The sequence below is a fragment of the Mobula birostris genome, chromosome 4 (assembly GCF_030028105.1).
Source record: "Mobula birostris isolate sMobBir1 chromosome 4, sMobBir1.hap1, whole genome shotgun sequence".
NCBI classification, from domain to species: domain Eukaryota; kingdom Metazoa; phylum Chordata; class Chondrichthyes; order Myliobatiformes; family Myliobatidae; genus Mobula; species Mobula birostris.
The window spans coordinates 155,904,902-155,920,853 of NC_092373.1; the positions used below are offsets into that span (position 1 = coordinate 155,904,902).

The 15,952-nt window shown below is 42.7% G+C and overlaps 1 protein-coding gene across 8 annotated transcripts in view; it reads left to right on the plus strand.

The window, feature by feature from the left end:
- The window catches only part of LOC140196681 (limbin-like), a 239,638-nt gene that overhangs the window by 167,385 nt on the left and 56,301 nt on the right, over nt 1-15,952 (plus strand). For all 8 annotated transcript variants that reach the window (XR_011885776.1, XM_072256298.1, XM_072256292.1 and 5 more), the window contains exons 17-18: nt 1,689-1,916; nt 13,073-13,281. Coding sequence is in view for 7 of the 8 variants with exons in the window: in XM_072256298.1 (XP_072112399.1) it covers nt 1,689-1,916; nt 13,073-13,281 (437 nt within the window). In the remaining variant the exon portion in view is untranslated. The remainder of the gene's footprint in view (nt 1-1,688; nt 1,917-13,072; nt 13,282-15,952) is intronic.

Below are 15,952 nucleotides of genomic sequence, written 5' to 3' on the forward strand. Positions count from 1 at the left end.
CAGACACATTAAGCTTGTTCCTGAACTAACACTGTAAGATGTATGGTAGCAAGTCCGCAGTCTTGTTTTTACAGCTTTCTCAAACTTTATTTCTACCAGCTTCAACAGAGGGATGTCAAGTGGCTGGTAACTCACTAGCACCTACTTTACTGCACCCCGAATAGCATGAGCCACTCTACTTCTCGTTTTCTGAAAATTCACATCTCCACCCCTCCCCTTGCGTTTGTCAGCTATTTGCCTCCATTAAAAATTTATTTTGGTCTACAAATCTTCCCATTGGTAGATTTAAGGAAAAGGCTGATAATGTGTTCAGAATTATCCTTCAGCTAAGAGAACTACTGGTATTCATCCCTCCCCACTAATCTTCCTTCCTCTCAGCAGCCCAAGTGTTACACCTGCTCATTCACCTCCATTTAGGGCCCCAAGCAGTTCTTCCAGGTGAGGCAAAACTTCACCTGTGAATCTGCTGGAGTCACCTATTGTATCTGGTACTCCCAATGCGGCCTCCAGTCCATCAGCCAGAACTAGAACTCCCCGGTGGGCAAGCATTTTGATTCCAATTCCCATTCCCATTCTGACATGTCAGTCCATGGCCTCCTCTTGTGCCAAGTTGAGACCACCCTCAGGGTGGAGGAACAACACCATATATTCCATCTTGGTAGCCTCCAACCTGAGATGGCATGAATATCGATTTGTCCTTCTGGTAAATCATTTTTTCCTCCCCCTCCCCTCTTCTATTTCCCCACTCTGGCCTTTTACTCGGGTCCCTTCCTCTGTCCCCTTCTCCCTTGATCCACTTTCTTCTCCTATCTGATTCCTTCCTCTCCAGCCCTTTATCTTTTCCACCCACCTTGCTTCACCTATCACCTTCTAGCTAGCTTCCTTCCCCTCCCCCCACCTTTTTATTCTGCATCTTCCCCCTTCCATTTTAGCCCTGAAGGAAGGTCTCACTCCAAAGTGTTGACTGTTTATTAATTTCTGTAGATAATACCTGACCTGCTGAGCTCCTCCAGTATTTTGTGCGTGTTACTGGTATCAAAGTCAAGTGTAATTGCTTGGCTCGTAGTGATGCTAATTATCAGAGAATTGCAACTCATTTTATGGAGGAGAGGCCCTTGCATACCAGTGGCACTCAGACAACACACAGAAAATGCTGGAGGAACTCAGCAGGCCAGCCAGCATCTATAGAAAAGAGTACAGTTGATGTTTTGGGCCAAGACACTTAGAGTTGTGTTGTTTGGATTCTTGGTTACCCATGAAAACAGGTTTGAGGTAATGATGCAGATTTCAAACTTTTATAGATTACAGCGGTAGAGCAGTCATGCCTGAGGGGATGTCACTGCCCTACAGCAAGGAAAGCTGATGATGGCTGTGGTAGGATTGGTTGCCTGAAATTCTATCAGACATCCACATCAGAGGACTCGATTCAGGTTTGTCACTGTTTGCTTGTTGCCCATGTTTAATGATGTCTCCAAATTTATCAAGATAATAACTTCTTCATTGACCTCCCAGAGCAGCAGACACTACCACTGCCTCGAAGAATATTATAGTGACACACTACATTATTTATGTTCCTTAATATTTCAAACATTAGTCACATTTCATACTGTTCATATCATATTTTTCTATCTAGAAATAAGTTCTTGTGGTGAATATCATAATAAAATGCCACCTAAATGTCATTCTAGGTTTGTGCTAAGATGTTTCATCAGAGAGCTAATCAGATGAAGGTTCTGGAAGAAAAATTAGGAGTCTGCATGGCCTCAATTCAGCTCAGCCGAGCTGAAAGGCGAGTGAGAGCCCTAGAGATTCACACTGCAACTCTCAACCTGCAAACGCAGCTCTTGGAAGAAATGGCCAAGGCGGGGTTAAAGTGCGAAGCAGCATGCACTGAAGTTGTTCAGGAGCACATTTCTGTGAGTGTTATTCAAAGAGCATTGTATACAGCGTGAAATCTGATTTTGGTGTTCATTGAATACCTACTCTTACCCCTTCTGAATTATTTTGAATCTCTGCCAGTTACGAAAGATTAATATCAGCTTTCTTAAAATTATGGAAATTGTTTTAAGACTTTGTACCACAGCAACTCCAAAAGAGATGGAGGAGAACTTAAACAGATTTCTTTTTCTGCATCTGTATTTACTCAGGAGATAGACACAGTCTATAGAAATCAGGCAAAGCGACAATGTGTTCATGGAGTGTGTACAGATTACAGAGAAGGAGATGTTTGCTGTCTTGAGAAATATTAGGGTGTATAAATCTGCAGGGCTAGACAAGTCATTCATCAGACTCTCTAGGAGGCTCATACTGAAATTGCAGGGGCCCTAGCAGAGGTATTTAAAATATCCTTAGCTGTGGGTGAGATGCCGCAGGTTTGGAGGGTAGCTAATGTCGTTCCGTTGTTTAAGAAAAGCTCTAAAAATAAGCCAGGAATTTATAGACCAGTGAACCTGATATCAGTAGTGGGAAAGTTATTGGAAGTTATTCTAAGGGACTAAATATACTAGTATTTGGATAGACAGGGAATGATTAAGGATAGTCAATATTGCTTGGTGCATGTTAGATCATGTCTAACCAATCTTACGGAGTTTTTTGAATAAGTTACCAGAAAAGCTGATGAAGGCAAGGCAGTGGATGTTAACTGCATGGATTTTAGCAAGGCCATTGACAAGGTCTCATATGGGAGGTTGGTCAAGAATTTCAGTCACTTGGCATTCAAGATGAGTTAGTAAATTGGATTAAACATCGGCTTCATGGGAGAAGCCAGAGAGTGGTAGTAGATAGTTGCCTCTACTGTGACTAGTAGTTTGCTGCAGGGATCAGTGCTGGATCCATTGTTGTTTGTCATCTATATTAACAATCTGGATGATAATGTGGTTAACTGGGTCAGCAAATTTGTTGATGACAACAAGATTGGGGATGTACTGGACAGCAAGGAAGGCAATCAAAGTTTGCGGTGGGATCTGGACTAGCTGGAAAAATGGGTTGAGAAAATGACAGATGGAATTTATTGCAGACAAGTGTGATGTGTTTCACTTTGGGAAGACGAACTAGGGTAGGACTTGAACGGTGAGCAAAAGGGCACTGAGGACTGCGATAGGACGATCTGGGAATATAGATCCATAATTTCTGGAAAGTAGCATCACAGGTAGGTAGGGCTGTGAAGAGAGCTTTTGGTACATTGGCCTCCATAAATCAAAGTATTAAATACAAGAGTTGGGATGTTATGTTGAAGTTGTATAAGACATTGGTGACACCTAATTTCGAGTTTTGAATGCACTTCTGGTCATCAACTTACAAGAAAGATGTCAATAGGATTGAAAGAGGCAGAGAAAATTTACAAGCATTTTAGAACTTAATTCCCTAAAGCATAGAAGAATGAGTGGAAGTTTGATTGAAGTATACAAAATTATGAGGGGTATAGATAGGATCTATACAAGCAGACTTTTTGCACTGAGCTTAAGTAAGACTGGAACTAGAAGTCATGGGTTAAGGGTGAAGATTGAAATGTTAAAAGGGAACATGAGGGGAAATTTATTCACTCAGCAGGTGGTGAGAGTGTAAGCAAGCTGCCAGTAGAAATGGTGGATGTGGGTTTGATTTCAACATTTAAGAGAAATTTAGATTGGTACATGGATGAGAGGGGTACAGAGGGCTATGGTCCAGATCTGACCCTGCAAAATTCTCAAAATTCACTGGAAATTTAGGCAAAGCTTGAGAATACATACCACCCGAGTCAAGGACAGCTTCTGTCCAACTATTATCAGAACTGACCTCTCATAAGCTAAAAATGAACTCTTGATCGTGCAATCTTCCTCATTGTGACCTTTGAAATTTATTTGTCTACCTGCAGTGCCCTTTTGCTGTAGCTGCAACCTTATATTCTGCCTTCTGCTTTCTTCTTACTACCATGATATAATAAATGTATGGCATGATCTGTTGGGATGGCACATAAAATAAAAGGATTTCACTGTATCTTAGTACGTGTGGCAATAATAAACCTATAGCAGTATTGTTCACCCCACTGAGAATGTGATTGGTCCCTGTAAAGCAACACTGTCACTTTCCACAAATCCTCCTCTCTCAAGAGCCTATTTAATTCCCTTTTTGATGCCACTCGTTCTCTTTTCATCACTACTGCATAAAGACAATTTTTTCACATTTCCTTGTTTATTTTTAACTTGAACTGTTGTATCTACAGTCTATTGTCCATGAACTATCTACTAATGGAAAGAGTTTCCTTTTACTCTGAACAAGATTTGTTCACACATCTTTTCTCAAATTTCTTTGCACCAAGGAGCACAACACTCTAACCTTCAGATAAAATCCCACATTCCTAGAAACGATCTGTGTATGACTGATCCCACTATCCCAAGATGTCAGGGAAAATGAGCTCACAGGAATAGAACTGACAGCACTGTAACTCTACCGACATTTGTTCTCCCCCTTCCCATGGCTACTGCATACTGTTTCTCCTACGTAATAATAATAATCACACTAATTCTCTTCCCTTTTGGGTGGGATTTGCAAAGTTGCTGTAAATTCTGTCTCTGGACTGATGACATTAAATATCAAGATATCTGGCAATTGTCATGAAACATATTTAAGAGCTTGCTTTGCACAAAATGATGGGCACATTTTTTTTTATCTAAAACAATAACCACACTTTAAAGGTGTTGATTGGAATGACATTAAATCAGGATAAAAGGTGCTTCTCTAAGATCCTATCCTTTTTTTTCGTGGTGAACAACTCCCCTGTGGGTCAGAACAGCAATCTGTGGATCAATATTCACCTGGTTCTGAATGCAAATCTAGAAGTTCCTTTTCTGGGAAACTTCAGTGTAGGCATCTGGTCTCCAGGCTGCATGTAACATAAAAGGTTTAGACAAGAAAAAGCCATTGAATGCGCCAAAGCTTCTCACGCCAGTCACCTATATTTACATCTTCAAATTTATCTAGAAATTGTTAAAATATTTATAATTCCTTTCCAGTGAATAAGTTGCCTTTTAAAATATTTTTTCTTCACTTATTATTAATGTATTTTGTTCCTGCCTTCTTCTCAAATCATTAACTAATGGTCACAGTGTAATTTGATTTGATTTATTTTATGTTTTTTTTATGTCCCTCTGGTCACCCCCTTAACCAGCAGCGTTCTCAATCAAAACATTGATAATGGGTAAGAGCAACACACACAAAATGCTGGAGGAACTCAGCAGGTCAAGCAGCATCTGTGGAAATAAGTAAACAGTTGACGTTTCAGGCCGAGACTTTTCATCAGGACTGGAAAGGCAGGCGGGAGAAGCCTGCTTGAATGAGAAGGTGGAAGGAGGAGCAGAAGTACAAGTTAGAAGTTGATAGGTGAAGCCAGATGCATGGGAGAGGGCAAAGGAAGTAAGAAATTAGGGTGTAATAAGTGGAAAAGGAGAAGGGCTGGAGAAGAAGGAATCTGATAGGAGGAGAGTGGATCATTCGAGAAAGAGAAGCAGGAGGGGCACCGAGGGGAGATGATAGGCAGGTAAAGAGCAGAGGTAAGAGGCCAGAGTGGGGAAATGAAGCTGAGGGAAGGGGAAGGGAAAATAAATTACCGGAGTTGAAGAATCGCCATTCATGCCATCAGGTTGGAGGCTACTTAGAGTCGGAATATGAGGTGTTGCTCCTCCAAACTGAGAGTGGTGTCATCGTGGCAGAAGAGGAGGCCATGGGCCAACATGCGGGATGGGAATTTTAATTCCACATCCCATTCCCATTCTGATATGTCTGGAACTGGGTTTAACCCCTCCTTCACCGACACCAATCCGGCTGAGATAAACCTCTTTTGGCCCTTCCTGAACTTTATCAGACCTTTTCTCCCCTAGGGGTTTGTTTACCAGCTCAATACAGCCAGTCGGAGTCGTTTTTCCTTTCCCCGTCTCCTTCTTTGGGGCAAAGCACCTGGACGCAAAGTGACCGGCTTTCCCACAATTACAGCATATGACCCCAGGAGACTTCCTACCAAACTGCTTCCGGTCTTCCTTATCCTTCTCACTAGTCCCTGGCTTACTTTCTGGCTTTTCTGGCGGACTCTCTCCGCCCTCTTGACTACCCTTCTGGTAGCTTTTACTCAGGGTAAACTTCGCTTTGTGCATTAGCGCATATTCATTCGCTAACTTAGCAGTTGCGGCTAAGGTTTCTGCCTCTCTGTCATCTAGGTAGGGCTTCATACCTTCAGGGACACAACCTTTAAACTGCTCAATCAGTATTAGCTGTAGCAGTCTGTCATAATCCCCATTGACCCCTTTTGAGGCGCACCAACGCTCACAATACATCTGCATCTCACGGGCAAAGTCTAAATACGTGCGGCCCCACTGCTTCGTCGCATTCTGGAACCTCTGCCGGTATGCCTCTGGGACCAACTCATAAATCCTGAGTATGGCCTCTTTCACCACATCATACCTCTGGGCATCTTCTGCAGACAAGGCCGAGTAAGCTTGCTGGGCTTTTCCTTTAAGTACGCTCTGAAGCAAAACAGCCCACTTATCCGGTGGCCAGTCCTGACTTGCAGCGACTTTTTCAAAATGGAGAAAGTACCGATCAACATCAGCCTCCTCAAATGGGGGAACCAGCCTAACCTCCTGGGTCGCCCTGAACCCTCCACCTTGGTTCGGCATGGGCCCCTGCGCTAGCGTCATCCTTAACTTCTCCAGCTCAAATTCCCTTTCCTTCTCTCTCTCTTCCTGGTCTAACTGCCTGTCCCTCTCTTCTCGCTCCAGCTGTTTTATCCGGAACTTGTGCTCGAGTCTCAATTTTTCCATCTGCAGCTGTACTGCTTCTCCACCAGGTTTGCCCATAGATATCACTTCCAACTCCCCTTGGGGAAACACACCTTTAGATACATAGTGCTCTATGATAGCTCTGTGCATCTCCGCTCTCCTCATTGTTGACTTCCCCTTAAAAAAATTCAACCATTTGGCCACAGTTGCCAATTCTGATTTCCTGGCATCCTCTAATGCCTCCAAGGTTGGCGCCTTTAGAAATTCCTCAATCTCCATTTCTGCTGTTTGCCCTTTCTTTCTTTTGGGAATTTTAACCCAATCAATTTACCCAGTCCCAAATTTGGAATTCAGAATCCCGGACGAGCCCCCACTTATGTTACGTACCCCGTAACTGGGTTGCCAAACCAGCAGAAATGGATCACTTAGTTGGAGTCTGGATTACTGGAACTAAGAAAGTTTTATTAAAGAAATAAGTAACACAGTACTCTAATCGTAAGGATATAAATGCAACAGATTAGCAATGATAAAACACACATGTACACAGAACTAGGGTAATAGGAATCAACCAAGCTCTAGGGGTAAGATGATCAGTCTCAAGTGACGCAGAGTTCTGTTCAGCTGAGTACAGTTTGCAGTAATCGCTGTTGTGCCGTTGGAGAGAGAGAGAGAGGATGATATGCAAATCTGATTCAGACAGACCTTGATGTTCTTCGCAGTTAGCTTTCGGGCGAACCCTTTTATGTCTTCTGTGGTCACCGACTGTGACCCCTCCGTTCCGGATACGACTGTTCTTCCGCGGTGAACCTGGCACCCAGGCAAGGGCGGACACACACACCAGGTTCCCGCCGATCGTACCTTTTCACCCTGTGCATCTATGGTCAGTTCACGCGACCAGAACTCCAAACTCCCACCAACTTGTGGGGGCATACCGCTTTTCCAGGGTCTCGTTATCTCGTGATCTCGTGGTGTGTGTCTTGCCTTAGCGAACCTGTTCTTTTTATCCCCCTGCTGGGGTATTGCCTGTCCATCAAACTTCAAACAGTTCAGGTTCAAAGCAATCGGTCTGTCAATACTTGGACTGGTGTCTCTTTCAGTTATCTCTCACTCCTCTCTCATTTACATTTTGAATGTTTCTCCATTGTCTCACTTATCTCTCTCATTAGCATCAATCTTCTGATAACTTGGTTTTTCGTCACACTCTCCTTTCAGTTAGTTCTGACGAAGGGTCTCGATCCGAAACGTCGACTGTACCTCTTCCTATAGATGCTGCCTGGCCTGCTGCATTCACCAGCATTTTTTTATATGTGTTGTATATGGAATGGGAGTGGGGATTGGAATAGGGATATGAATTGAAATGGTTGGACACCAGGAAATTCTGCTTTTCGCCGATGGAGCTGAGGTGCTCGGCAAAGCAGTCCCCCAAACTGCGACAGGTCTCACCAATGTAGAGGAGCCCACACTAGAAGCACCGGATACAGCAGATGACCCCAACAGATTTGCATGTGAAATGCTGCCTCACTTGAAAGGGGTGTCTGGTGCCCTGAATGGTGGAGGAGAAGCGGGCAGGTGTAGCAAAATAGACAAGGGAATCACAGAGGGAGTGATCCTTGCAGAAAGTAGAGAGTAGAGGTGGAGGTGAAGATGTGCTCGTTGTAGGGTCCCATTGAAGGTAGTAGAAATTGCAAAGAATAATGTGGATGCAGAGACTCATGGGGTGGTAGGTGAGGACAAGTGGAACTCTATCACTGTTTAAGCAGCAGGAAAATGGAGGAGAGGTGGGTGAGCGCAGCAATGTGGGGGAGAAAGGGAAACCTCATTCTGTGAAGAAGCTGGATATCCCTGATGTCCTGGAAAGGAATAGATGCAGAGGAGATGAAGGAACTGAGAAAAGGGAATGGCATTTTTACAGGAGACAGGGTGGGAAGAATTATAGTCAGGATAGCTATGGGAATCAGTGGGTTTGTAAAAGATATCATTAGACAGTTTGTCTCCAGAGATGGAGACAGAGAGAGAAAAAGGAGAGAGGTGTCAGAAATGGAGCAAGTAAGTTTAAGGCCAGGGTGGAAGTTGGAGGCAAATCTGATGAAGTTGATGAGCTGGGCATGGGTGTATGAAGTAGCATCAGTGCAGTCATCAATGTAACGCAGAAAGAGATGAAGTGCAATTACCACAGAGGGCCCGAAACATGAACTATCCTATGTGGGCAATGAAAAAGCAAACATAGCTGGAGCCCATGCAGGTGCCCATGGCTACAGCTTGAGTTTGGAGTAAGTGGGAAAAGCCGAAAGGGAATAGTTGAGGATGAGTAACAGTTCTGCCAGATGGAGGGTAGTGGTGGAGGGTATCTGGTTGAGTCAGTTGACAAGGAAGAAGCTGAGAGCCTGAAGGCCTTCTTGATAAGGGATAGAAGTGCATAGGGTCTGGACGGCCATGGTAAAAATGAGGCAATCAGGGACAGGGAATTGAAAGTTGTTGAGATTGAGAGCATGTGAAGACTTGCGGATATAGGAGGAAAGGGTCTGAACCAAAAGGGATAAAACGGAGTCAAGGTATGTGTACACAAGGTCAGTGGGGCAGGAGCAGGCAGAACCAATGGGCCTACTCAGATAGTTAGGTTTGTGGATATTGGGTAGGAGGTAGAAATGAGCATTGCAGGGTAAGAGAACAATGAACTTGGTGGCTATGGGTGGGAGATCTTCAGAGTTGATGAGGTTCGTGTTAGTGTTGGAGACAATTTTCTGATGGTACTGAATAGGATTCCCTTCAAACGGCAAGTAAGAAGTGTCTGAGAGTTGTCACCTGGCCTCAGCAAGGTAGAGGTCGGTCCGCCACACTACAACGGCACCCCCTTTGTCTGTGGGTTTGATGGTGAGATTTAGATTGGCACAGAGAGGGAGGCAAATGGGATAATGTTTGAAGAGAAGAGGGGAGTGCTGAAATTGAGCTAGTTGATACCTCGTCGGCAACTAGAGATGAAAAGATCCAGAGCAGGCAATTGGCGAAGTCAACATGGGTACACAGAACAGCACCAGTGCAGTCATTAATATAGCGCAGAAGAGTTGGGGAGCATTACCAAGGAAGATCTGAAACATGGACTGTTCAAGGCTGTTGTCAAGAAATGAGAGCTTTAAGGCTTCAAAATGGCAAATAGAATTGTATAGGGATTCTGATTCTGATATCCATGGTGCAAATGAAGCGGTCAGGGCAAGGAAATAAAGGAGAGGAGAGTTACATCAAAGACACTTATATTCACAAGCAGTTTTAATGTAAATAGATAGATACTTTATTGATCCCAAAGGAAATTACAGTGTCACAGTATCATTACAAGTGCACAGATATGCAAATATTAGAAGAGAAGTAAGAAAGATTAAAAAATAATTTACCTCAACTAGTCTAACAGGAGGGGTCATCACTTCCCTGGCTATAGGTCGACCCATCATAGAGCTTAATAGCTGAGGGTAAGAATGATCTCATATAGCAATCTTTGGAGTAGCACAGTTATCTTAGTCTTTTACTAAAAATGCTCCTCTGTTCAGCCAAGGTGGCATGCAGAGTTTGAGAAACATTGTCCAGAATTGCCAGGATTTTCCGTAGGGTCGTTTGTTTTACCACAGTCTCAGGTTTACCCAGTTTGACTCCTATAACATAGTCAGTCTTTCTAATCAGTGTATTGAACCTGTTGGCATCACCCATGTTGATGCCTTTGCCCCTGCGCACCACTGCATAGAAGATTGTTCTAGTGACAATAGGCTGGTTGAACATGTGAAGGAGAGGTCTGCATGCTCCAAAGGACTTCAGTCTCCTCAGGAAGTAGAGGTCAACTGTGGCCCTTCTTGTACACAGTCTCTGTGTTGGTGCTCCACTCAAGTCTGTCATCTGGGTGCACACCCAGGTACTTGTAGGTCCTCACCACATCCTCATCCTCGCCATCAATAGTAACAGGGAGCAATGCCCAAAGTCCATCACCATCTCCTTTGTCTTACTGATGTTGAGCTGCAGATGATTCAGCTTGCACCATTTGACGAAAGCCCCCGCCAGGGCCCAGTATTCATCTTCCCGTCCTTCCTTTACAAACCCAATTATTGCTGGGTCATCAGAGAATGTCTGCAGTTGACATGACTCAGTGTTGCATCTAAAGTCCGAGGTGTACAGGGTAAACAAGAAAGGAGCAGTACAGACCACTGTGGGGCCCCAGTGCTGCTTATATCCATATCTGACACATAGCTCTGAAGCCGCACAAAATGTGGTCTGCCACTCAAATTGTCCCTTATCCAGGATACAAAGGAAGTGCCAGCCTGCATTGAGCAGAGCTTTTCCCCCAGCAATGTAGTGAACTATTAGGAGAGTCAGATCTCCAATGCAATCCTGAAAAACTGAGAGCAATCTTACACCATTTATGCAATGCAAAAAAAATGAGTTGAGTCAAAGCATCTAATTGAGGCTATATTAACTTTAAGGTCAGGAAAAGCTTGCATTTAGGCAAAATTCTTGTATCTGTACCTCCATGGAATGAAATTCCGCGCCACAGTTATAGTGTGGTTTATTTCACTTATTAGAAGTAATCTCACTTAAATATGAAAACTGCCTCACCAGTTGCACATTTTGTCTCTACCTATTAACTCAATGCACTGAGATCAATTCTTTCTAAGGCTGTATGCATACATCAACCAGACTTGACGTTCCTTGATTAGTAAGGTTGTGAAATTTATGGGGAGAAGGCTGGAGAATAGGGTTGAGAAGGATACTAAATCAGCCACGATGGAATGGCTAATTCTATTCCTATGCTTTATTATCTTTCACGTACCTTCTATTTCTCTTTTCTGTCTTTCTCTCTCATTTCTCTTTCCTTCCCCATCCATCTTACATGCTCTCTTTCATTTTTTCTTCCTCAATCTTATTCCTATTTGCTCTTAACCTACATTGTTTTTACTTCACTGTTCTTTCTAGCCATCTCTTTTTTATCTTCATTCTTGTCTTTTCTCTATCTCTCTTGTTTGCTGGACTATATTCTATCTGCACCTTTCTGATTTCTCAGTTACAGCTCATACATGGTAATGGAAGGTTTTCTTCCCTGGTACCATTGATCTTTGAGGATGTTGTTTTGGTTTGTCTATTGGTCTATTAATATTCCTGTTCATTAATTTGTAATTTTGTCACTGTTATCCCTGTTTTCAATTTTTCTTTCCCCCTTTTCCCTGAAGAACCTTGACTTCTTACTGCATTAATGTTTCAAGAATACCAGGCAGCTTCCAATAAAAGGCTTAAGTAAGCAAATTATACATGCATACTTGGACAGTGAGAAGCACCAAGCTTTTAAGCCTGCCAAATTCATCAGAGCTTGGCTCAATTATGTAAGGACATGCACTAATATGATGAAGTTTATTTAATTGCCATCAATGGGACCATTCAACTTTTCCTCCCCCATCTCAAGCTCACTATTACCTGGTGACATCAGGCAACTCGGTACAGATTGGGAATGAGATTGGGTTTAGGGGTTACTTAGTCCTCAGGGCTTAGCTGTTCGCCCAGCTGACTCATTGGTAAATGTGCGGTAACTTATCTGAGAACCTGAAGATGGACACAGACAGGTCAGGATTTCCGCACAGGCATGGGATTAATGTGAAGGGCAGTCAAGCAGATATTTTAACTGTAGATATTTTGGAAATTAACTCAGACTTTTAGAAGCCTTTCATCAAAATCCTGTAGTCAAGACTAATTGATTTTAGGTAAGTATCCTATTTTATAGCAACACACATCAAAGTTGCTGGTGAACGCAGCAGGCCAGGCAGCATCTCTAGGAAGAGGTACAGTCGACGTTTCAGGCCGAGACCCTTCGTCAGGACTAACTGAAGGAGGAGTTAGTAAGAGATTTGAAAGTGGGAGGGGGAGGGGGAGATCCAAAATGATAGGAGAAGACAGGAGGGGGAGGAATGAAACCAAGAGCTGGACAGGTGATTGGCAAAGGGAATATGAGAGGATCATGGGACAGGAGGTCTGGGAAGAAAGACAAGGGTGGGGGGAAACCCAGAGGATGGGCAAGGAGTATAGTCAGAGGGACAGAGGGAGAAGAAGGAGAGTGAGAGAAAGAATGTGTGTATAAAAATAAATAACGGATGGGGTACGAGGGGGAGGTGCTATTTTATAATTTGTTTTGGAGTCCATTGTTTTTCTCAGATCTTGACCTGTGAAAACATACCTGTGTATAAGCCATAAAAATGCAAGTGATATGGTTGTGAGTGCTTGTGGGAAGTATTCAAAGGTCAGTAGAAAGAATCATGAGTCATTGGAGGACAGATTGCATTTTGTTTTTCTTTCCTTAGGATCTAGAGCAACTTATCTGCTTGCATTCAGATAAGCTACAGCATGAACTTCATGCTGGGTGTGAAGAAACTGAATGGAACAGCTGGGTTGAGATGCAGAGCAACCTTCTCACTGAAAAAGATACAGCAGAGTGCAGTAATCAGATGTTAATCAGCCTATACCAGGCAATGTCCAAGTGTAACGACACAGTAGAAGCAGAGTCTCAAAGGTAACAATCCTTCTGTAATACAGAGAAAGAAATTGAAAGATATTTAAATATTTGAGGCTATTTTGCCCTGAAGCCCATATTAACAGGTCCTGTTTCAAACAAACAGTATGTGTACAATTGTTATCAGAAAATGAGATTAATTAAAAAATCAAGTGTTGTATTAGGACGATTCCCAAAATATGTCCCATTGCCTTAAAAGCAGTGCCTGACGAAGATGTTTCATGTTGTGCAACTTTTGTTAGATGAAGAACTATAATCACAAGGATGAGAAGGTAAAATACCATATATCTTCAGCATTGCAAGTAGTGTGTCTGAACTGTCACTCACTTACCACTATAAATCCCCTTTGGACTTTCACGCTTTCAGTGGAGCTCAATGCAAGCGTAAGCAACGATAGTAGTTGGTTCAGCCCCATGTGTTAATAAAGAGGAGCAACACTGCATTTCTGACTGGCTTGAAAAGATAATTCCCCAGTTCAGTCTGATCTTCCACTTACAAAGCAACGAACGTGTTCCACGTCATAAACTGCAGGGAATGTTGGATGGATATTCTTCAACCTTTAAGGACAACTTTAGGAGGTTTAAATATTTCAAGGCAAAGATTTGAACAGAAGCAGATATCACCTTCATCTTCCCTAAGCCTTGACCTGTGCACTAAGTCTTGAAGAAAGTGGTTGACAATGAACTGAACCATCTGGAGAGACATGGCACTGTGTCGCTCATAGAAATAAGTAGCTGGACAGCTCTGCTTGCATTCAAAGCAAGACAGGGCAGTGAGGCTATGTAGTGTCCACAAGGTCATGGTAAATTACTGTATAAAAGCTGGAGCATATCCATTGCTGAAGGCAGAGGATTTATTTGCTTTGGCAGACAGAAAGTTCTTCAGTTAATTTGATCTATTCTTTGCATACCAGTTTTTCTTTTATTAAGTGCAATCGTGAACAATAGCCAAATCAGAAATGCTGATCAAGTCAACTAGTTCCCAAAGAGAACTCTGATAGGCCAATCAGATGGTTCACTGCTGCTCATCAAACTTTACAACTCCTCCCTTGGAGGGTCAGACACCCTGAGCCGATAGGCTGGTCCTGGACTTATTTCATAACTTACTGGCATAATTTACATATTACTATTTAACTATTTATGGTTCTATTACTATTTATTATTTATGGTGCAACTGTAAGGAAAACCAGTTTCCCCCGGGATCAATAAAGTATGACTATGACTATGATAGAACACAAAGAAATCATATGTACAATTAAACATTAAGAAATAGTAGAAATTATAGAGTCAAGATGATCATGATGAAGTCTGCTGGAGAGAGACATTTATACACATGCTGTCATCCACAATTCAAAGAGATTGAAGGATAAGGTTGCGGGGAGACAAAACGTGGCAGGAGCACTTGGAACTAAAAACTAATCCCTACCGGGAGAAAACAGCACCTGTTCTTTCCGCACTGTCCTCCAGCAGTTTAAGGACTAAGTCCAGCCAGATTGCTGGATTTCAATCCATAGTCAGAAGTCCACACCACTAACACTCACATAGAACTATACAGATATCCTTGCCAGCCATGGAGTTTCCACAGTATTGGTAATTTTCCAACCTACCTTAGTCCAGATGCTGTACAGGTGAACCATGGATTCATCTCATGTCATCTGCTCATGGATGACATCCTAGTTTCAGCACTTTCAGTAACAAAATATGTGACAATCCTGGAGAATGTCATACCAGGGTTGCAGGAATTGGGAATCTGAATAAATCCAACAAAATGCCAATTGCTGCAAAGTTAATTGGAATGGCTTGGCTATCAGATTGATACACAAGACTTGTGCTGAGAGCAAAGCCAAGTGTGTACTGCTGTTATTGCATTAGTACCAACCAATGTAGCAGAGCTCAGGTCATTTTTGGATTATTATGGAAGTTTTCTCACAAAACTGCCAACTGTGCTACAGCCACTGCATGAGATGTTACAGTCAGAGATCATGTGGAATCAATCTCGGCAGTGTGAAGAGATATTTCAGCAATGGCCAGTCCTGTTCCAGTGTCCCATTCTGGGGAGAAATCGTTGCTCCGGGATTTCAGTCTACCCAAAGTGCCTCTGGATTTCTGGAGAGGATGGGCAGTATGTTCATCCCACGCCATATGGGTAGAAAAATAAGCATGTATAGTATGCATTCACATAGATCACCTCTTTGCTTATTTCAACACAGATGGCAGATATTCTTACAGATCAAGAAGAAACATGATAAACTACTGTTGGATGTAAGACTACAACAGAATCGGATCCACATGCTGATTTTTGTCCAGCCTCACCAACATTCATTGCTCCCTAGCTAGGTATCTTCCTGAGTACCTTTAAATCAATTATATCTGACAGTGTTTTGTAGTGAGCTGAATAATCCCTGGAACTTACCATAAAACCAGGAGTGCAAGAGGACAAAGGTGAGTATGACAGGGATGGAATGGGCAAGGAAGTTGATACCAATATATCTGTCACAAATTGAGAATCTTTGGAATTGTATAACATAGTCCTTCCCAGTGAACACGACATTAAACACCTCTACGAATAATTATATTTGCTGTTAACATATTCCAGGGTTTATTCCAAAACCTTCAGGACAAACTACAGAAAGCAATTCTAAAAATATTAATAAAAATGTAAGTGCTCCAGT